Source organism: Triturus cristatus, chromosome 8 (genome assembly GCF_964204655.1).
Source record: "Triturus cristatus chromosome 8, aTriCri1.1, whole genome shotgun sequence".
Taxonomy (NCBI): domain Eukaryota; kingdom Metazoa; phylum Chordata; class Amphibia; order Caudata; family Salamandridae; genus Triturus; species Triturus cristatus.
Genome location: NC_140591.1, coordinates 69,290,779 through 69,313,181, shown reverse-complemented (window position 1 = coordinate 69,313,181; position 22,403 = coordinate 69,290,779). Strand labels below are relative to the sequence as shown.

The 22,403-nt window shown below is 50.8% G+C and overlaps 1 protein-coding gene across 1 annotated transcript in view; it reads right to left on the bottom strand.

The window, feature by feature from the left end:
* The window catches only part of CFAP44 (cilia and flagella associated protein 44), a 557,576-nt gene that overhangs the window by 464,548 nt on the left and 70,625 nt on the right, over positions 1-22,403 (bottom strand). The window contains exon 4 of the mRNA XM_085621005.1: positions 20,015-20,155. Coding sequence (XP_085477131.1) covers positions 20,015-20,155 — 141 coding nt within the window. The remainder of the gene's footprint in view (positions 1-20,014; positions 20,156-22,403) is intronic.

The following is a 22,403-nucleotide window of genomic DNA, read 5'->3' as shown; positions in this document are numbered from 1 at the left end:
TCATTACTTTTGGAAAGAAGAAATTGTGTGTCAGTTGACAAAGACAAACATGGTGGGGGAGACAAAAGGAAGCCTTACCTTTAATGGTACTAGTGGGAAAAGGTGGGAGGTGCTGGGATGGGACAACATGGTCATAGGTTGAGGGGACAAAATGGCTGCCACTATGGCACATTTTTCAATATCATACAGTTAGGGCAAGAGTCAAGAACAGTGACTTTACAAGGAGTGGTACACAAAATGCAGTGAACAGCCACTAATGCATTATACTGTGATTATTCAGAAAAAATAGTCCTGGTAAAGGCACACGTGACACCATAGGAAATGGCATTCTGTGGTTGAAAAGGGACGTTATACTTTAGGGAAGGTAGAGAAAGTTTATCCAAAGAAAAATATTGTGGAAAACCAAAAACAAATGTTACATGTGCACATTCACATTTCCACATAAAGTGTTCATGCAGATTTCCACTTTGTGAAAAATCGGCATGAGTATGTTTTGTCCAGTAGGCGCAACACCTGTAACTCGACTTTACTGTCAACATGAAGAAAACATGAAGGAACACTCGTTCAATTTCGTAAATTCTGATTGTCAGGAAGTTTTGGCAACTGTATGTACATATCTGTCCATATCTTGGGTTCACAGTAAGCAACGCTTGAACATGTTAAAGAGAATGTTATGTGTATTTGCATAGCTCCGAACTCACCCGGGAGGTTGTCTTGGTGCGGGAGATGTGGCGGGCTTATGTACATTCAGTACATTCATTGATGCCACTGTAGGCTAACAGACTCTTTGACAGATTAATAAGGGCAACAGGAGCGAGGTGTTTCAAGCTTCAGGGGTGCAATGTTAGAGTGTGGGGGTGGGGGCGATACTGGGGTTGCAATATCTACCAGTGTTATTGGTCTTCCTGTCCCCCTGCCTTGGTGTCCGAATTTGCATTATGGTTGTCTTGGTTGAAGGCACACATCCCTTCCAGCTCACGCTAATCACATATGGTGGCTAGTGTTTATGTGATGTTTGCTGTTTTGCAGAGATCCTTGTCAGTACTGCTCTTTTGTGTTGCTTGTCTAGTTTGCTCTGTAGCTCACCACTTGTCTTTGGACTCATTATGCACATCCTTGTTCTGTGCATAAAGGAACAAATTAAATTCTTAGACTCTTTTGGGGTAGGTGCACCCTAACAACAGTTCGAGCCTGTGTTGACTTTCAGGATGTTTATTGTCAAAGTCTTCGTGTTTGCTTCCTTGGGTTCCTATATTTGTAGTTCATCTTTTCTGTGTGAGGGTTCCTCCCTGTCCCTGATGTTGCATTATCACTTCCTGGTCTTTGTCACTGTGTGTCTATAGCTAAACTAATCTGTCTGTGGTGCCCTTGATCAATACGGTTTCCAGTATCAGTATATTTTTGTGTGAGATGTCTTATATGGTGCGAACTTGACCCATCAGGGTATCAGAGCACTTAAGGGAAGAGGTGTGGTGCCGCGGCCAGGGTGACTGACTCCGGAATCTGGGGATCACGGTTCGATCCCTGGCGCCGGCGGCAGATTAGCCCAGCACCATGTGACTCTGGGCAATAGCTTGCTTAATCTTCCCGACGGCCCCCAGCGCCTAGAGACCCTTACGGGTGATTGTTCGCGCTTTACAAATGTGGATTATTATTATTATTATACAGAGAAGCAAAGAAATGTTGTACATAAAAGAGGATAAACATAAAAAAAGGTGTAAAAAATCATCAGGAAGCATGGTGGTATAAAATTACCAAAATGCAAACTGGAATGGGTGATCTGGGTAGAAAAACAAGAAATGATAGTTAATTAGAATGTCAACAGGTCTATTGTTGCAGGTTGTTGGACTTGGCCCTTTTTGCAGGGTCATCCCTAAACTTTTTGCCTTCCTCCTGTATTTTTTCTGACCTGTTGTTGGCTGTTTTATGACTCTGGGCACCTTACCACTGCTGAACAGTGCTAAGGTGCATATGCTCTCCCTATGGTAAAATGTATACATTGATTGGTGTCCATGTTTGGCTTATTCGGTTTACTATCAGCCCCTAGTAAAGTGCACCAGGAGTGCCAGGGCTTGTAAATACGAATGCTGCTGGTGGGCTTGCAGCACTGGTTGTGCCACCCACGGAAGCGGCCTTGTAAAATGTGTCTAGGGTCTGCCACTGCAGAACCTGCGTGCAGTCTGGTACTGTCATGCTGGCTGGGCAAGTGCACACACTTGCCAGCCTCCAAACCTTCCCTTTGCCTCATGTTAGTCACCCCTATGGTAGGCCCACGGGCAGGGTGCATTGTAGGCATAAGGTAGGACCTGCCCTGATGTGTGTGGCATGTCTTAGTAGTGAATTACAGCCATTTTCGTTCTTCACTATTGAAGGCTACCTGCTCTCCATAGGCCAGAATGGGCTGCTGGGATCACGCCAACGCTGTGACCCCAGTGGACTCAGAGAGCATGGTAGAGTGTCAAGTTTAGTATGCCTGAACTCAGAATAATAAAATACTTCTTGTAGTCAAGTTTATTTTAATATCCTGGGTTTGTAAATACTACTTTTAGAAAGTTAGTATTTACTGACCTGACCATCTCAGTCCGCCTCTGCTGTGTGTGTGTGTGTTCTGCCTAGCAACAGTAAGGAGCAGGGTGGGGGGATCCCCAGAGACAGGTTGGCTGCCAGGTGGTGGGTAGAGAGATTACACCAGGATGGGTGGGAGGAGTACACCTTGACTCTTGAATAGACCTGTGCTCTGCCACCACAAAGCCGGCGCCGCCCCCTGTGGGGCGGCTGATGTCTCTGCCCTGCTGCTGAAAGGAAAGAGCAGAGTCACCATAACACAGTGCTCCAGAACTGGACTGAGCCAGGCCTAGGCCCCCTGGCGCTAAAGAACAAAAGAATCAAGGTATAAAAGTAGGAGCCTGGCTCCTAAGAAATCAGAATCCTGTTTACCACAAAGAACCTCTGCCCGACTAGAAGGAGAAGAAGACGCTGGAGGAGCTGGCCTGCTGCTTGCCTTGCTGAGAAAGGAGAGGAAGAGACTTACTGAAAAGACTTTGCTACTTTGTGCTTGAACATTCTCCAAGGGCTTGATCTGAGCTTGCCCCCTGAACTGAACCCCAGGAACAGTGGGTTCTCGGTGCTTCTTGCTCCTCCTCCAATTCGAGCCGTGTGGGCATCCCGCTGGAAAAGAGACTGCGCCCCTCATCGCCCCTCCTAGGGCCGTGACACTCAGAAGCTCGCCTGCCTCAAACCCGTGAGAGCCCCGCTCCGTCCCGAGCCGCTCTCTGTTCCCGGGCCAGGCCGCCTGCATCCCTGTCACCGCCTGCTACTGGAGTGCGCTGACCGCGCTATCACCCCTCCCGCCGGAAGCCGGCCGACGACTGTGATCTACGCCGGGTCATCCAGCTGCACTAACCGTGCCCTGCGATCCCGCTTCGCTATCCCCGGACATCTCTGGCCGCGCTGCCCCCGCTGTGGAGACCCTCCTGCACCGCCGTGCTAAAGGGTCGCTGGCCGCGCCTGCCTACGTGCCCACACCTGCTGATTGAGGACCCAAGAACACTTCTTAAGCCGAGAGTCGCACCGACTTGTGCCGACTCTCCACATCACGAAAGAAGTTCCAGTATCGGGCTCGGGGCCCGCAACGCCTTATTTCCCCGTTCGCAGGAGTCGATCTCTGTGAGTACTGGAACCACAAGTAACATTTGCAAGAGAACTACAAGGTATCCATTTGAAGCTACGAACAACGAACTTTTGCCCGCTGTACAACCTGGTGGCATAGCGAAAACGTTATTGGTCTTGTGATAAGTCTGCTGAGATATATATACCTTATTTTTACATAAAGAATCGTATTTTTATATATATCCAAGTCTGGTGTCCGTTTCTGGGGGAATTGATGTATTTACTGTGTGTACGATTGTAAGTGCTTAACCAACAACGCCTGAGGAATCGCCTTGGCTGCTCACGCCACGCACCTAGAGGGTGAGCAAGGGTCATTCGCGAGGGGTTATCCTGCGCCCTGACGTGGAGGAGAGGGTTCCTGCTTGACTCAAGGGCAACCTTGCGCCAACCAGAGATCCCCGACTCTAACATTGTTGGCAGCGGTTGGGATTTCGGATTTGCACTTGTAATTTGCATACAGTGAATTATTAATCACCAGATAGTGAGAGCAGACCAAGTAACGCAGCCACAGGTTTTCATTTTCTGAACTTTGTTGAGACATCTGCCATTATTGCAACCATGCCTGGCTCACTCTCTGCTGGAAGAGCACACTCTGTGATTTCTGGAATGGATGAGGTGGATTGGGAGGGACTGGAAGGCTACACGATAGAGCAATTGAAAGGCTACAGTGTAAAATTCAGAGTTCCCCATGCTGGATTCAAGAGGAGGGTCCAGTACACCAAGGCGTTGAGAGCCTGGAAGGAGTCAAGAGATCCACAGAATGCGGGGGACATCGTCCCACCCGACAACCTCGTGGAGCCCAGCAGAGTCCTGTCCCCAGAGGAGTTGGCAGACAGGGCAGCAGACAGGGCGCATGCAATGGAGATGGCAAAGTTGGCAGGACAAATGGAAATGGAAAAGCAGAAGTTGGCCTTGGAGGCACAACGACGCCAAATGGATCATGATCTAAAAATGAGGGAGTTGGATCGCAAGATCAAGAGTTTAGACCGCTCTCCCTCTGGTGGCAGCAATATTGAGTTTTACAGTGCTGAGAGAGTAGTACGCACACCCAGAGATGTGGCGCCTGACTTGAAGGAGGGGGTTAACATACACCAGGAGGTTCAAGGGCATGAGGTAGCTCCAGTAGTGCGCAGTATCCCTGAAGGGAATAGGGTAACTGGCGCAGGGGTTCATAGTCCTAGTGGAGGGAGGGACACTCTACTGACTCTAGCTGAGAGGTACAGGGAGAGGGGTTCCCCCAAAATTGAAGTCCTGGTGGGTGAGTGTGAAGACCGCCCAGAAGAGTGTGGGTTGTGGGACAGAGACAGTCAGATACTGTCTTGCCAGTCTCAGGAGAGTGGTGTGGAGTACGTGTGTGAGGCACTGGATGGTGAGGTCAAGGATAGTTTGGTTAACCCTGCTAGGGGGCTGTGTGATCCAATTGTGGGAGAGCATATTGTAAGTCCCTGTTTTCCAGAGCTATGCCAACACCTGTGTGAGGGTGAGTTCTCTGACCGCAGAGAGCCCACATTGGAGGCAGACCTTTTGGTGGATTCCAGAGGGTCTGGAGAGGCATTGGGGAGTGACCCTGTGGGGAGTGGCTCAGGTATCTTCCAACCCATAGTGGTGGAAGTGGTGCAGAGTAGCCCAGCTAGGTCCCATGATAGTGGGAGGGGTGTAGGGGCTCACGTCCTGTCTCAGTGGAGAAGGAGTGAATGTGGGGCTGCGTGCCCCCAGGTGCCCGAAACCCAGTCTCAGAGCCTGGATGGTTCTTTAAGGGAACACCAGGCGAGGAGCCTAGGCTGTCCTGATGGGCCGCCCGTTGAGGGGGATCCCCTAGTGTCTGGTGAGCTGGGAGCGTCTGTAAGCAGGCCTCCCTCAGTTCTGGTGTCTGGCAGTACCGCTCAAGTTGGGAGGGTGCAGAGGTCCAGATTGAGGGGTGAGAGGGGGAAAGAGTCCCCAGTGGAAGAACCAGTGGGTCAGGGGCCAGCCAGAAGGGCTGCGTCCCCCGTAAGTGACCATGGTGACACCACTTATGTCCTGGGGGATCTTCAGGCACTGTCAGATGGACAGGGGTCGGGAGATCAGCGCCAGGCAGACTGTCACACGACACATGAGTTATGTGTCACCCTCAGGGGGGGCATGCGTGCTCCCCGGGAAGTCCTGGTGCGCCAGGCGAGCGTTCAACCGCGTGGGTTGGTCCCAGGGTTGGGAAGCCAGGTTCAGGTGTTGTCTGACCTGGAGGGTGGGACCACTGTAATCAGTGTTCTGACCCATGTTGCTTCTGGGGGTACCACACCAGTTGGGGGTGGGCAGTACTCTGGAAGGGGGTGCAGAGGGAGGGAGTCCTCACCTCTGACCCCGGCTCAACTGAAGGGTTTAGACCCCAGGTTGGAGGGCCAGGTTCAGGGTGTCCCCCCTGACCTGGACGCCCAGTTGCCGGATAGAACCCCTGAACTGGTGGGCGAATTGTGCAGGACACCTGCCCCAGGTGCCCTGGCAATTCTGGAAGGGGGTACCACTCCAGGTGGGAGGGTACAGAGCCCCAAGGAGAAGGACTGGGTGTGGGAGAGGCCACCACAGTCTTGGGTCTAGCCGCCGGGTACAGTCCTGGGGCTGGTGGGTCAGTGCCAGGATGTCATACCAGGCCTGACAAGGGGGAGAATGGACAAAGGGTGCCAAGCACCTGGGGCTACTGCCCCCCGCTCCCTGGCGCCACAGAGGATTGAGAGCCCTGAGAAGCATACGGCCTGGGTCTCATCCCTGACTACTGTCAGTGGCCACTGTAGCATTTTGCTGTCTGTCTGTTGGGACACACCTGTGGGCCAGTTAAGGTTAGGTACTGCACAGGTGGTGTCCACAGGTGAGGAGAAGGGTTCCCCATGGATTGGCTTGGTGGGCCCTGAGAGTATGGACAGAGGTAGTCCGATAGGTTCAGATTGGCGTAGAAATGGAGTCTGCCCCTGCAGTTGCGGGCCAGGTCCTTGTTCTATCGCCCCAAGCAGGGAAGACCATCACGGTGGTGATTGGTCTACCCTGCGTTTTGGCTGGAAGGGGGTTGTGTTGGACTTGGCCCTTTTTGCAGGGTCATCCCTAAACTTTTTGCCTTCCTCCTGTATTTTTTCTGACCTGTTGTTGGCTGTTTTATGACTCTGGGCACCTTACCACTGCTGACCAGTGCTAAGGTGCATATGCTCTCCCTATGGTAAAATGTATACATTGATTGGTGTCCATGTTTGGCTTATTCGGTTTACTATCAGCCCCTAGTAAAGTGCACCAGGAGTGCCAGGGCTTGTAAATACGAATGCTGCTGGTGGGCTTGCAGCACTGGTTGTGCCACCCACGGAAGCGGCCTTGTAAAATGTGTCTAGGGTCTGCCACTGCAGAACCTGCGTGCAGTCTGGTACTGTCATGCTGGCTGGGCAAGTGCACACACTTGCCAGCCTCCAAACCTTCCCTTTGCCTCATGTTAGTCACCCCTATGGTAGGCCCACGGGCAGGGTGCATTGTAGGCATAAGGTAGGACCTGCCCTGATGTGTGTGGCATGTCTTAGTAGTGAATTACAGCCATTTTCGTTCTTCACTATTGAAGGCTACCTGCTCTCCATAGGCCAGAATGGGCTGCTGGGATCACGCCAACGCTGTGACCCCAGTGGACTCAGAGAGCATGGTAGAGTGTCAAGTTTAGTATGCCTGAACTCAGAATAATAAAATACTTCTTGTAGTCAAGTTTATTTTAATATCCTGGGTTTGTAAATACTACTTTTAGAAAGTTAGTATTTACTGACCTGACCATCTCAGTCCGCCTCTGCTGTGTGTGTGTGTGTTCTGCCTAGCAACAGTAAGGAGCAGGGTGGGGGGATCCCCAGAGACAGGTTGGCTGCCAGGTGGTGGGTAGAGAGATTACACCAGGATGGGTGGGAGGAGTACACCTTGACTCTTGAATAGACCTGTGCTCTGCCACCACAAAGCCGGCGCCGCCCCCTGTGGGGCGGCTGATGTCTCTGCCCTGCTGCTGAAAGGAAAGAGCAGAGTCACCATAACACAGTGCTCCAGAACTGGACTGAGCCAGGCCTAGGCCCCCTGGCGCTAAAGAACAAAAGAATCAAGGTATAAAAGTAGGAGCCTGGCTCCTAAGAAATCAGAATCCTGTTTACCACAAAGAACCTCTGCCCGACTAGAAGGAGAAGAAGACGCTGGAGGAGCTGGCCTGCTGCTTGCCTTGCTGAGAAAGGAGAGGAAGAGACTTACTGAAAAGACTTTGCTACTTTGTGCTTGAACATTCTCCAAGGGCTTGATCTGAGCTTGCCCCCTGAACTGAACCCCAGGAACAGTGGGTTCTCGGTGCTTCTTGCTCCTCCTCCAATTCGAGCCGTGTGGGCATCCCGCTGGAAAAGAGACTGCGCCCCTCATCGCCCCTCCTAGGGCCGTGACACTCAGAAGCTCGCCTGCCTCAAACCCGTGAGAGCCCCGCTCCGTCCCGAGCCGCTCTCTGTTCCCGGGCCAGGCCGCCTGCATCCCTGTCACCGCCTGCTACTGGAGTGCGCTGACCGCGCTATCACCCCTCCCGCCGGAAGCCGGCCGACGACTGTGATCTACGCCGGGTCATCCAGCTGCACTAACCGTGCCCTGCGATCCCGCTTCGCTATCCCCGGACATCTCTGGCCGCGCTGCCCCCGCTGTGGAGACCCTCCTGCACCGCCGTGCTAAAGGGTCGCTGGCCGCGCCTGCCTACGTGCCCACACCTGCTGATTGAGGACCCAAGAACACTTCTTAAGCCGAGAGTCGCACCGACTTGTGCCGACTCTCCACATCACGAAAGAAGTTCCATTATCGGGCTCGGGGCCCGCAACGCCTTATTTCCCCGTTCGCAGGAGTCGATCTCTGTGAGTACTGGAACCACAAGTAACATTTGCAAGAGAACTACAAGGTATCCATTTGAAGCTACGAACAACGAACTTTTGCCCGCTGTACAACCTGGTGGCATAGCGAAAACGTTATTGGTCTTGTGATAAGTCTGCTGAGATATATATACCTTATTTTTACATAAAGAATCGTATTTTTATATATATCCAAGTCTGGTGTCCGTTTCTGGGGGGATTGATGTATTTACTGTGTGTACGATTGTAAGTGCTTAACCAACAACGCCTGAGGAATCGCCTTGGCTGCTCACGCCACGCACCTAGAGGGTGAGCAAGGGTCATTCGCGAGGGGTTATCCTGCGCCCTGACGTGGAGGAGAGGGTTCCTGCTTGACTCAAGGGCAACCTTGCGCCAACCAGAGATCCCCGACTCTAACACAGGTGATTGTTCAGGAACAGCCATTTGACTTCCTTTTGGAATGAGTAGGTTGAAGGGTCGGATGTGGTTTCAGGAGGGAGAGCATTCAATATTCTCAGGCAAGGCCGGAGAAGGCGTCGTTATAGGCTCTCTTCTTCTGAATTTTTGTGGTTTCAACAAGAGAGTGGAGATGTCATCAATGATTTCATTTAACATGTCATGAGTATGATAATATGTGAAGTCATAAGCAGTGCATGGCGCAAGTTATAGTTAGCTCAGTAAACTATAACTATGGAATTTCATTGACTTTTTTTGTTATTAAGCGGTCGTTTTTATCTTATTTGAGCATCTAATTAGAACATGATTTAACCTTTGTTTTTTCAATGATTTTTTTTGTTGTTTTTTTTTGTTTCAATGCAAGATCTTATTATTATGCCTTACTATAACATCACTTCAAAGTTTAATTTTGTATGTGAATTTCCGTGTTTTTGTTTTATTCATGTTCAGCTAATTTCCCCACTGCGCAGGCCATTGACAATGTGCAGCGGAGAGTTGGTCGCACCAAGACCCCTAGAAGACATAATCAAGATGAGGAATTCTGGGACTGATTTAGATCACGGCGGATGGGTTACTACAACGAGGATAAATATCCCGTCTGGGGAAATATAAATCCCATTATCTCCTATAGAATTTATATTTCATCGGACAGGATATTCGTCACTGTTGAGACAGAGTAACCCTTCCGCTGAGATCTAAATCGGGCCCTTTATCTCCATTTATGAATTCACTGCTTAAGTGATTTTCCAAATTCAGTAGCAGAGACCTTGTTGGAAATACTCCACTCCCACACCGGAAAGGGTGGTGGTAACGGGGTCTCTCCAGACATACACAGTGGTAGCTTGGCTCGAGTGGCCAGGGGTCAGGCACCGTGTTAAGCATACGCAATACCCATACAATAACCATGCGTGCATCTGTTCCAAAAACGACTACACCGTAAAAATTATGAAAGTATCTCTGTTTATCTTCTTTTTCTCTTAGTTGCTGATTAAATAAATAATAACACAATCACAATATACAAGGCTTTTAAAATAGTGCAGGTCAAATAAATACTGTCTTAAGGATTCAATAAATAGGGGTGATCATAAATAATTAAGGCATAAATATAAGTGCATTACATACAGGCAATTAAATATTCTGAGGCAATAAATACTGCAAACCAATAAATATTGTGCGACAATAAATACTGTGGAACAATAAATACAGTGAAGCAATAAATAGGTTAAATACAATAAATACAGTGCTCTCAATAAATAATTAAAAGCTGACAGTGACACTTATAGAATCAGATCACATTTAGATTTCTATGGGCTGATTTGGCCCAGTCACAGCTTGTGGTTAGATGGATGGCTTGAGGGTGTCTACTCCCTGGCTTGGACAAGGCTGAGGCCTAAACTGAGGTAGATCAAGGGGGGAATTCTAGTGACCTGGCTCTCTCACTCTACACAACCCCTCTGAATTAGTCTCAGCTCACCCCTGGCACAATCAAGCTGGTTCCAGCACCTCTCTAGCCCCTAGGGTAGTCTCTCAGGATTCCACAGGGCCTTAGGCGCCCTCTATTCCACTTACTGCCCTTTTTCTGAAGCTCCGACGCCGCTGGAGTCGTGTCGACGCCGTGAGGCGGTTCCGGTTCGATGTCGGCGGCCTCGGCGCAATGTCAGTTCTTGACGACGCCGGTAGGCGGCTCCGGTTCGATGTCGGCGGCCTCGGCCTCCGATTCGATGACGTCGGGCAGTCTTGGCTCGATGTCGACTTCGGGCGGCTCCGGTCCGATGGCGATCTCAGGTTCGATGACGTCGGCCGGCCTTGGCTCGATGTCGTCTTCCGGCGGCTCTGGAGTGCGATCCCCACTCCCGACCTCCGGTGCTCCTCTCCTCAGGTTCCGGCGACTCCGGAGTGCGACCTCCACTCCCGACCTCCGGTGCTCCTCTCCTCAAGTTCCGGCGACTCCGGAGTGCGATCTCCACTCCCGACCTCCGGCACACTTCACCTCGGTCTCCGGCGACTCCGGAGGGCGGACTTCACTCCCCCGTCGACGCCGCTCACTCGACCTCAGGTGTCTTCCTCCTCGACCTCTGGTACTCTCTACGACCTCCGTCGGCGCCCTCTCGACCTCTGGCGGCTCCGGGTACGACGTCTGCTTTTCCAGTCAGCGCCGCTTCTCCACCTCGGGCTCCGGGTCTCTAGGCTTCTCGACGTCAGACTCCAGGAAAACCAATAATCAGGTCAGGACTTTGCTGTTCTTTGCTTCTAAGGCCTGTTCCTGCTGTCCAGGTCCTTAAGATGGTTTTTCTTGCTTCTTCCCACACAGGGCTCCAGGCTGGGCTCAGTCAGTAGGGACTAGTATCAAGGGTGGGTTTATGGACCCCACTCCAGGCACAAGTTTCCACCCCTGCTGCCTCACTCCTTCCTCCTTCAGGTTTCTGCTGCTCTCTCTTCACCAGTCAGGTGCCAACTGCCAGCTCCAACTGCCAACTCTCGGTCTTAGCTTCCCAACATTCTAAACCGCCTCCAACTGTCACAGGGCTCCAGAATGTTGCAGAAGGTTCTAGTAGGTTCCAGTGGGTTCTGATGATGTCACAGGTGGCCACCATTTTGTGCTCCAGGCCCTCAGACAGAAGTTCCAGGGGTAGATAAAATGGCTCCCTGAATCTGCATCAATACTAAAAAGTCTGGTGGTTCCCAAAAAGGAAAAATACTAACAGGGCTTGAGGCAAAAGTGGGACAAAATAAATAATGATGATGAAGAGGGACCACCCAAAGGGCTGACAGGTCTAACACGCGTCCCCCCCAGCTGAAAGTGGGGAGAGCTACCCAACCCCTTGGGAGTTCTCATCACTAAGGCGGAAATACCTTGAGAGACCGTCTGCATTGGCGTGGTCCACTCAGGCCGATGTTCCACCTGAAAGTCCATTCCCTGTAGGGAAATAGACCACCTCAACAACTTGGGATTCTCCCCCTTCATCTGCATCAGCCAACGAAGGGGTCTGTGGTCGGTCTGAACCAGGAAGTGCGAGCCAAACAGGTATGGCCGCAACTTCTTCAGAGCCCATACCACTGCAAAGGCTTCACGCTCTATTGCACTCCACTTCTGTTCCCTGGGGAGTAGTCTCCGGGATAGGAAGACCACGGGTTGATCCAGACCCTCTTCATTGAGTTGCGATAACACTGCCCCAATGCCATGTTCTGATGCATCCGTCTGGACAATGAACTCCTTGGAAAAGTCTGGGGCCCTTAAGACCGGGGCCTCGCACATGGCTTTCTTCAATCTCACAAAGGCCTGCTGACAAGCCTGCGTCCAGACTACCCGTCGAGGTTGTTTCTTGGACGTGAGCTCCGTGAGGGGGGCTACAATGGTACCGTACCCCTTCACGAAGCGGCGGTAATATCCCGTGAGGCCCAGAAAAGCTCGGACCTCAGTCTGTGTCTTGGGGGGTTCCCAGGCCATGATGGCCTCGATCTTTTCCTGGAGGGGTTGCACCGCTCCCCTACCCACCAAGTGTCCAAGGTACATTACCGACCCCTGCCCGATCTGGCACTTGCTGGCCTTGATCGTCAATCCAGCTTGTCTCAGGGCCTGGAGAACAGCTTGCAGGTGACGCAAGTGATCCTCCCAGCTGTTACTGAAGACGGCTATGTCATCCAGATAAGCAGCAGAGAAACTCTCCATTCCGGTGAGGATCTGGTTTACCAGGCGCTGAAACGTGGCAGGTGCGTTCTTGAGCCCAAAGGGCATCACACAGAACTGGTAGTGGCCATTGGGCGTGGAGAAGGCTGACCTTTCCCTTGCTCCATCAGTCAAAGAGATCTGCCAGTACCCAGAAGTAAGGTCGAAGGTACTTAGATATTGGGCAGCTCCCAGCCGGTCAATCAATTCATCCGCCCTAGGGATCGGATGAGCATCAGTTTTTGTCACTGAATTCAGTCCCCGGTAGTCCACACAGAACCTCAGTTCCGGTTGGGCACCCGGTGGTGCAGCTTTTGGTACTAGTACCACCGGACTGGACCAGGGGCTGCTAGAAGGTTCGATCACTCCTAGCTCCAGCATCTTAGTGACTTCACTGTGAATGCTGGCCTTCACCTTGTCTGACATCCGGTAGATCTTGGACTTCACAGGTGGGCTGTCTCCTGTGTCCACGTCATGGACGCACAGGTGAGTCCTACCCGGGACAAGGGAGAACAACGAAGAGTAATGCCCCAGGACCTGGCGGCAGTCCTCCTGCTGTTCAGGAGTTAGAGATGGGGAGAGAATCACTCCCTCCACCGACCCATCCTTCTCTTGAGACGCAAACAAATCTGGGAGAGGCTCGCTTTCCGCGTCCTCTGCGCCGTCAGTCACCATCATCAAGACGACTTCGGGCCTCTCGTGGTGGGGTTTGAGGCGGTTGGCGTGCAGCACCCGTAGGGGCTGACGAGGGGTCTTCAGGTCCACCAAGTAGGTAGCCTTACCCTTCTTCTCCAACACCTCAAAGGGTCCTGACCAGCGATCCTGGAGGGCGCTAAGCTCTCCTGGTTCGATCACCCACACCTTCTGGCCAGGCTCCAACTCCACCGGGTGAGCATTGTGGTCATACCACGCCTTCATCACTGCTTGGCTGGCTTCCAAGTTGTCAGAAGCTTGCTTCCACAACTTAGCCATTTGGCTCCGGAAGGCCAGCATGTAGCTCACCACGTCCTGGGGAAGCTTTCTGGGAGTTCTTTCCCATCCGTCTCTCACCAGGTTGAGAGGTCCACGTACAGGGTGCCCATACAGAAGCTCGAAGGGGCTGAAGCCCACTCCCTTCTGTGGCACTTCCCTGTAAGAAAAGAGTAGACAGGGTAGGAGGACGTCCCATTTCCTCCGCAGGCTTTCAGGCAGACTTCTGATCATGCCTTTCAAGGTTTTGTTAAACCTCTCCACCAGACCATTGGTCTGGGGGTGGTAAGGAGTTGTGAACCGGTAGGTCACTCCACACTCCTTCCACATCGCCCGCATGTACGCTGACATGAAGTTGGTCCCCCTGTCGGACACAACTTCCTTGGGAAAACCCACTCGGGTAAAGATTCCCATCAGGGCCCTAGCCACAACAGGTGCTGTTATGGTCCTCAGAGGTATTGCCTCTGGGTACCGTGTGGCATGATCCACCAGAACCAGGATAAACCTGTGACCAGCTGACGTTGGCGGATCTAACGGACCCACAATGTCGATGCCCACCCTTTCAAAGGGGGTGCTAACGACAGGAAGTGGTTCCAGGGGAGCTTTCAGCTTCACCCCTGTTTTCCCACTGGCTTGGCAAGACACACATGTCCGGCAGTAGGTATCGGACGACACTTTCATTTGAGGCCAATAAAAGTGCGGGACAAGACAGGCGAAGGTCTTGTCTTGCCCCAGGTGTCCTGCCAATGGGATCTCGTGAGCCAACTCCAGAAGGAAGGCTCGATAACGTTGAGGGACTACCAAGGCTCGTGACGATCCGTGTAGGGGTGCCTTGGGTTCACTGTAGAGGAGGCCATCCTCCCAGTAAACACTGTAGTTCCCTTCAACGTTCCCTGCTGCCTGGGCTTGGGCCTGACGCCTTAGCCCCTCAAGGGTAGGGCACTCCCTCTGGCCCTGGCAGAATTCCTCCCTGGACGGGCCTCCCTCCACGTGCCACTCGGCCGGGATGGGTAGGTCCTCCAGTTTGGTAACGTCCCCCACCGCAGACTCCTGGTCCACCACCTCCGGTGGCCTATCCGTCCTACGGGGTGTGGACGCCGAGGCAGGCTCCTCCTGTCCTCGGTTCTTCCCTTGACTGGCAGCTGGCTGGGCCTTTGTTCCAGGCTCCAGCCGAAACGAACTCCCTCTCCGGGTAGTCGCGGAGCCTGTGCTCACACAGGCCCAGTCAGGTGTACCCAGCATCTCAGTATGAGTCCGGTATTCCACCTCCTTCCAAGCATTGTGCTCCATGTCATTCCCCAGTAGACAATCGACTGGCACGGCAGGGCTTACGGCAACTCGAAGTGAACCTGCAACCCCCCCCCCCATTCAAAGGGAACCTCGGCCACTGGATAGTGGCCTGTTCTGCCGTCAGCCATCGCGGCTGGGTGGAGTACATCGGGAATTACCTGCTCTGGAGACACCAGTTGACTACGTACCATAGTCATACTGGCTCCTGTGTCTCTCAGAGCCTCCCCTCTTTGGCCGTTGATGGTGACCCACTGCCCATACTTTACGGTATTTGCGGGCACCTGGATCTTAGGAACCATCTCCCGTTCTCCCAGGGACACTAAAGTGACACCCGCCCACTCCCTTCCCTTAGTTAAGGGCATCTCCTCCCCGAGCACTGCACTAGCTACTCCGGGGGTCTTTCCTCCAATGGGAGGGGGTGGTCGTTTCAGGCACTTCGGATCTCCTTTGTAGTGTCCAACGCCACCGCACTCGTAGCAATGGACAACCCTTGGCTGCTGACTCTGGCCAGGATTAGGGTTTCTGGGTGGGTTAGCCCTAGGGGTGAATCCTGTTCCCTTTCCTTGGAAATTATTTTGGGGGCCTTTGGAGAACTCCTTTTTCTTTTCCCCTCCCTCTTTCTTCTGGGGGGCGCCCTGTCCGGCCTTTTGAGTATCCCCTCCAGTCCCCCTTGTGGACACCCGGGTACTAGCCCAAATGTCCGCCTCCTCAGCAAGCTTCCGGGGACTGGTCAGCTTGCTATCCACCAGGTGTTGACGCAGTTCAGGGAAACATTTCTCGAGCAGGTGTTCCTTCAGTACTAGATCAAACAACCCCTCGTAGTTCCTCACTTCACTGCCCTGAATCCAACCCTCTAGTGCCTTCTTTGCATAGTCCAGGAAGTCCACCCAATTCTGTGTGCCCAGTTTGTGACTACCCCTGAACTTCTGTCTGTACTTTTCGGGTGTTAGTCCAAACTTTCTTATGAGCGCCAGCTTCATGGTGGGGTAGTGGGTCTGCTCATCCTCCTCGAGGGCCAATAATGCATCCCTACCAGCTGGAGGCATGTACTTGTACAATCCCCCTCCCCAGTACTTCTCTGGAACCCCATGGGCCCTTAACGAGACCTCATAGGCCGCTAACCACTTGGCAATATCGTCGCCCACTCCATAGCTAGCTACTATGTCCTTTGGCAGGTAGGGTTTGGGTTCCCTGGTGAACTCTCTTTCTTGGTCTTTGCTGCCACCACTAGGAACAGTGTGTGCCCCGACTCTTAGGATCTGAAGATCTATCTCTTTCAGCCTTAGCTCATGAGCCATCCTCTGTTCCTCCTTCTCCTTCTCCAGCCTTGCTAAGTCCCATGTGAGCTGTCTTTTCTCCCTCCGGTCTGTTAACTCCACTTCAGATAAGCCACCGCTAGAGACAGTGCTGCCCTTCCTGGAAATGGTTCTGGGCCCCGCTACTAGGTTCCCCACCTCAGGTTGGTACAGACCAGCTCCCTCACTGTCAGGCTCTCCATCCCTGTCTTCCTGCTCAGCCTTGCTTTCTCGTCGTGCTTCCCCCCAAGCCCTTAAGCTGGTTTGGAGTGCACCCTTCTTTGCTCCTGGGGGACAGTACACCCCCTCCCGCTGACAAAACTCCCTGAGTTGAGCCACAGGTCTTCTAAGACAAATTCCATTTTGCCCACTCAGGTCAGAAGACAGGTTTTTACAGAAGCAATGCAGGGGGGTACCTTATATAATACCTCCTCCCACCACCAGAGTAAATTTGGAAAAAACAAAAACTCACAATTAGGAAGGCCGCTTTGAGAAAACTCCAGGTGTAGGCCTATGGACTACCCACAGTTATTGTCGAGTATGCGTAGGCACAGCTCGATCCCGCCGCTGAACACCAATTATGTTGGAAATACTCCACTCCCACACCGGAAAGAGTGGTGGTAACGGGGTCTCTCCAGACATACACAGTGGTAGCTTGGCTCGAGTGGTCAGGGGTCAGGCACCGTGTTAAGCATACGCAATACCCATACAATAACCATGCGTGCATCCGTTCCAAAAACGACTCTACACCGTAAAAATTATGAAAATATCTCTGTTTATCTTCTTTTTCTCTTAGTTGCTGATTAAATAAATAATAACACAATCACAATATACAAGGCTTTTAAAATAGTGCAGGTCAAATAAATACTGTCTTAAGGATTCAATAAATAGGGGTGATCATAAATAATTAAGGCATAAATATAAGTGCATTACATACAGGCAATTAAATATTCTGAGGCAATAAATACTGCAAACCAATAAATATTGTGCGACAATAAATACTGTGGAACAATAAATACAGTGAAGCAATAAATAGGTTAAATACAATAAATACAGTGCTCTCAATAAATAATTAAAAGCTGACAGTGACACTTATAGAATCAGATCACATTTAGATTTCTATGGGCTGATTTGGCCCAGTCACAGCTTGTGGTTAGATGGATGGCTTTAGGGTGTCTACTCCCTGGCTTGGACAAGGCTGAGGCCTAAACTGAGGTAGATCAAGGGGGGAATTCTAGTGACCTGGCTCTCTCACTCTACACAACCCCTCTGAATTAGTCTCAGCTCACCCCTGGCACAATCAAGCTGGTTCCAGCACCTCTCTAGCCCCTAGGGTAGTCTCTCAGGATTCCACAGGGCCTTAGGCGCCCTCTATTCCACTTACTGCCCTTTTTCTGAAGCTCCGACGCCGCTGGAGTCGTGTCGACGCCGTGAGGCGGTTCCGGTTCGATGTCGGCGGCCTCGGCGCAATGTCAGTTCTTGACGACGCCGGTAGGCGGCTCCGGTTCGATGTCGGCGGCCTCGGCCTCCGATTCGATGACGTCGGGCAGTCTTGGCTCGATGTCGACTTCGGGCGGCTCCGGTCCGATGGCGATCTCAGGTTCGATGACGTCGGCCGGCCTTGGCTCGATGTCGTCTTCCGGCGGCTCTGGAGTGCGATCCCCACTCCCGACCTCCGGTGCTCCTCTCCTCAGGTTCCGGCGACTCCGGAGTGCGACCTCCACTCCCGACCTCCGGTGCTCCTCACCTCAAGTTCCGGCGACTCCGGAGTGCGATCTCCACTCCCGACCTCCGGCACGCTTCACCTCGGTCTCCGGCGACTCCGGAGGGCGGACTTCACTCCCCCGTCGACGCCGCTCACTCGACCTCGGGTGTCTTCCTCCTCGACCTCTGGTACTCTCTACGACCTCCGTCGGCGCCCTCTCTCGACCTCTGGCGGCTCCGGGTACGACGTCTGCTTTTCCAGTCAGCGCCGCTTCTCCACCTCGGGCTCCGGGTCTCTAGGCTTCTCGACGTCGGACTCCAGGAAAACCAATAATCAGGTCAGGACTTTGCTGTTCTTTGCTTCTAAGGCCTGTTCCTGCTGTCCAGGTCCTTAAGATGGTTTTTCTTGCTTCTTCCCACACAGGGCTCCAGGCTGGGCTCAGTCAGTAGGGACTAGTATCAAGGGTGGGTTTATGGACCCCACTCCAGGCACAAATTTCCACCCGTGCTGCCTCACCCCTTCCTCCTTCAGGTTTCTGCTGCTCTCTCTTCACCAGTCAGGTGCCAACTGCCAGCTCCAACTGCCAACTCTCTGTCTTAGCTTCCCAACATTCTAAACCGCCTCCAACTGTCACAGGGCTCCAGAATGTTGCAGAAGGTTCTAGTAGGTTCCAGTGGGTTCTGATGGTGTCACAGGTGGCCACCATTTTGTGCTCCAGGCCCTCAGACAGAAGTTCCAGGGGTAGATAAAATGGCTCCCTGAATCTGCATCAATACTAAAAAGTCTGGTGGTTCCCAAAAAGGAAAAATACTAACAGGGCTTGAGGCAAAAGTGGGACAAAATAAATAATTATGAGGAGGGACCACCCAAAGGGCTGACAGGTCTAACAGACCTTTTCAGCACTTTTCTTCATTTTTTTATGTTAGTGAGATAGGGCAGGGAAAAAGAAAACGTATTGCCCCTACCCAAGGAATCAATTAGAAAACAGCAGCTCCCTCCAGGTGGTAGCAATGCCATCTCTCGCACCATGCGGTGAACCGGCAGCAAGGGCCCGGTGGCTCCCCCTGAAGCCCCCAGTGTGGTGGTTGGTGGCTGCCTGGGGTGGGCACCAGGGCAATGGCCTATATTTAAGACATGCCCCAGGGTATGGGTTTCTTGAGCCAAAATAGGCTCTGGGGGTCACAGGGAATCCTCCCCTTTTTTATTATATTTGTCGCTGGGGTGAGACGAGCACTTCTCCTCCACTTAATATATATGTTTTGGCCCTGGGGATGGCATCCTCAAGGCCCCGAATGCCAACCCTCGCTATTCATGCCAAAGGCTGTACAGGGCGTGGGTTTAGCAGCCTGCTGGGGTGTTGGTCACAGGACCTAGTGGCAGGCCAAGCCCTGTGACCCTGTTGCTGGAGATGGCATCCTTGGGGCTCTGTAGCTAACCCTCCAGTGCGTATGGCCGAAGGCTGTGCGCAATGTGTGGTTGGCTGCCTGTGGGGAGTTGGATGCAGGGCAAGGCTGCAAGTCAGGCCCCGCAGCCAACCCCATGCACAACTAAAGACCATGTGCGATGTGGGGTTGGCTCCCTCCGGGTGGCTGCCTACAGGGAGGTGGATGCTGGGCCTGTGGCCTAACCCTTGCCGTACATGATGAAAGGGTGTGCGCAGCGTGGGGCTGTCTGCCTCCGGGTGGGTTGATCACAGGGCCAACGGTTCACCGTACACAGCCAAAGGCAATGGGTTGACTGGTTTTGGGTGGGTTGGACAAAGGACACAAAAGGACCTGGCGGCCATGTGCAGGTTGCAGTTGGCTGCTGTGGGGAAGTGGGGGGTGGGGGGAATGAAGCAGTGCCATACTGCAGGCCTGGTCCTGCAGCCAACCTCGTAGCATTAGGTTGGGTGCCTGTGGGGGTTTGAATGTTCTTATTTCAACTTCTCTGTTACTTCACGAATTACGTTCAGCCGATAAACACAAACATCATATTGTTCAGTAGGGCAGAAATTGTCCATCATGCTGAAAGAAGTTATGGAAAGCCAACCTCAAAGTTGTAGCTGAGGGTACTCTGAAGCCTGTATAAGTTACAATGAGATGTCTGAGGAGCATTTATTTACCTGATCCACCAGGATCAGCCTCCTGTTTGTCCTGATCCCCTGGATAGTCAGGCATTTCCTCAGTACCAGCGGTGTGAGGGTTAAACTTCTCCTCGGGTCTTATCTCAGCATGGGTTTCCGCTGCACTCTCAATTATTTCCCCTGGACAGAGAGAGATACAGATAATTGAATGATTCCAAGATTCAATCTGTATTTTGTTGTGAGCCTTCATAGCAGAGAAGGTGAACATCATCTCTAAGGCTTAACTGAAGGTGTGTTCTGGTGCTCATCAGAAGAGAGGTCAGGTTATTTACTGATGAATATCCCAAAAGCAGTAAATTTCTAGCAGTGATGTTAATGAACGACTCTCTCTTCCCAGTGCCTTCTCTTGGGTTGTTTCTAGGTTTTGATCTTTATCTCCTCCACCTATCTTCCTCATCATTATATACATCCTTGCCTGAGCATAGAATTCTTCTGTTGAAACCCAAGTTTTATGTTTGGAACTTTTATGCAAGTGTGATGTGTGCTCTACATGAACTCTTAGATTGATGAAAATCTAAGATTGTTTTACATTCTGCGTCCATGTGTTCTCTCATCACACATACAGACAGGAGAGCATCGGTTGGTCTTGTTCACTTGATGCATGTACCCTAGAACTAGAAGTTGATATAAAACATAGGTTAGCCAGCATCTTCCCACTATAAAGTATTTCTCAGTTGCGTAGCAGCACATGGGTGGGCTGCTCAATATAAACTGAAGGAAGCAATCAAGGGATGCTGGCCCCTAAACTATGTTGGTCTGTTGTACCTGGCCTACGCGTCTAGGTGGGTGACCTGTAACTAGGAAACAATATAGGTTAGAAGCTAAATACAAAGTGGTGTGCCCTGGGCACATTAAATAATTTTGAACAATGAAGAAAGTGAAACATTTTCCCAATTATACATAAAGCAGTATTTCATAAAAACGTGACACAAGGACTGGAAATTTGTATTGAAAGCCATTTACACTTTGTAATTCATGGTTACTGCTTCTTCTAGATGGTGTGGTCCAGCGAGGAGGCGGATCTTATATTACTGGCTAATACCTCATCCATCATAAGAGAAAGGTCAAGTAGCCTATCCTGGGTAAGCACATGTGCTGCAGATCAACTTGAGTATTTATGGACCAATACTTTCAGGGTGAGCTAGGTTTGCAGTAATGTGGAATGTATTAAAGTGTGTAGCAGAGGCACACACTCCTGGGTAATATATTAGTTGCAGGGGGCACATGATTGAACCATTGGCTAAGCAGTGGTGAGAAATTAGATATATTGCCTGTAGTTCAAAGTTTCATCTACTAGAGTAAAAAGATTGCATTTTTCCCACAGTACTATAACTACCTGGAGTCTATTCACAGAGGTAAATTTACATGTGTAGATCTATTGTGTAAGATTATTACTGCACCTAATAGTAAATTCACACCTATTCACCAATTTAGAGTACACATTTTTTACTAGATGCAGACTTACATGTCTCCACCCACTAAAAATAGGGAGTACAGAGCCTGGCAAATTACTACTAGAACATTTTCATATGTAAGTGGAAATCTCTGCCATCAGGTTGGAAATTACCTATGGTAAAGAGAATAAATACTTTACGAATTATTAAAAAAATATTACAAACACTTTATGCAAATTGTATATCAACATAAATAGTTATTAACCTAGAAGTAATAGAAATGAATGTTACAGCACAATAACTTAAATTAAATGTTTAATACATATTTAAATATAATACACTAAATACATGTATAATTATATTATTTAAAAAAATGCAAATGCCAGTCTCACTATTATTATTATATTTAATTATTTTTACATTTTTCAAATGAATATACGTTAGCACTTAAAATATGCATATGTAATTTCAAAATTGAAACATTTTATTGAACATTATTTCCTATGGGGTGCTATTTTAAATCCCTGCCTCTATTATTTTCAATGGCAGTGTGTTGCATTACCTTTGTGGTGCTGGACTTACTCAAAGGCTGGGCTGGAGTACATTTATGACGGTTTTGGATCCTTTTTGGCTCTAGTAACCTTAGGAGTGCAGTTTGTGAATAGCAATGGGCTTATTCTTTTGTGTGTGGGCATTTGTATTTGTATGTCCCTCTCTAAACCTTATTTACTCAGCTCTAAGCCTGTTCTCACCCCTACCTATGACCCTTCCATGTAGTAGCAAGTATTCCCCATTTTCCAGCCACTCCCCCAGCTTCCTCTCACATTTCCTACTAACAAGTGTATCTATGTGTGCAGAGAACTCCGCAACCAAGTGTCAATCTCCACATAGAAAAGATAGGAGAGGCACCGACCTATACACGTAGGTTTGCAAATAGCACTTTGTGGTGCATTAATAGTATTATTGTAATAGTA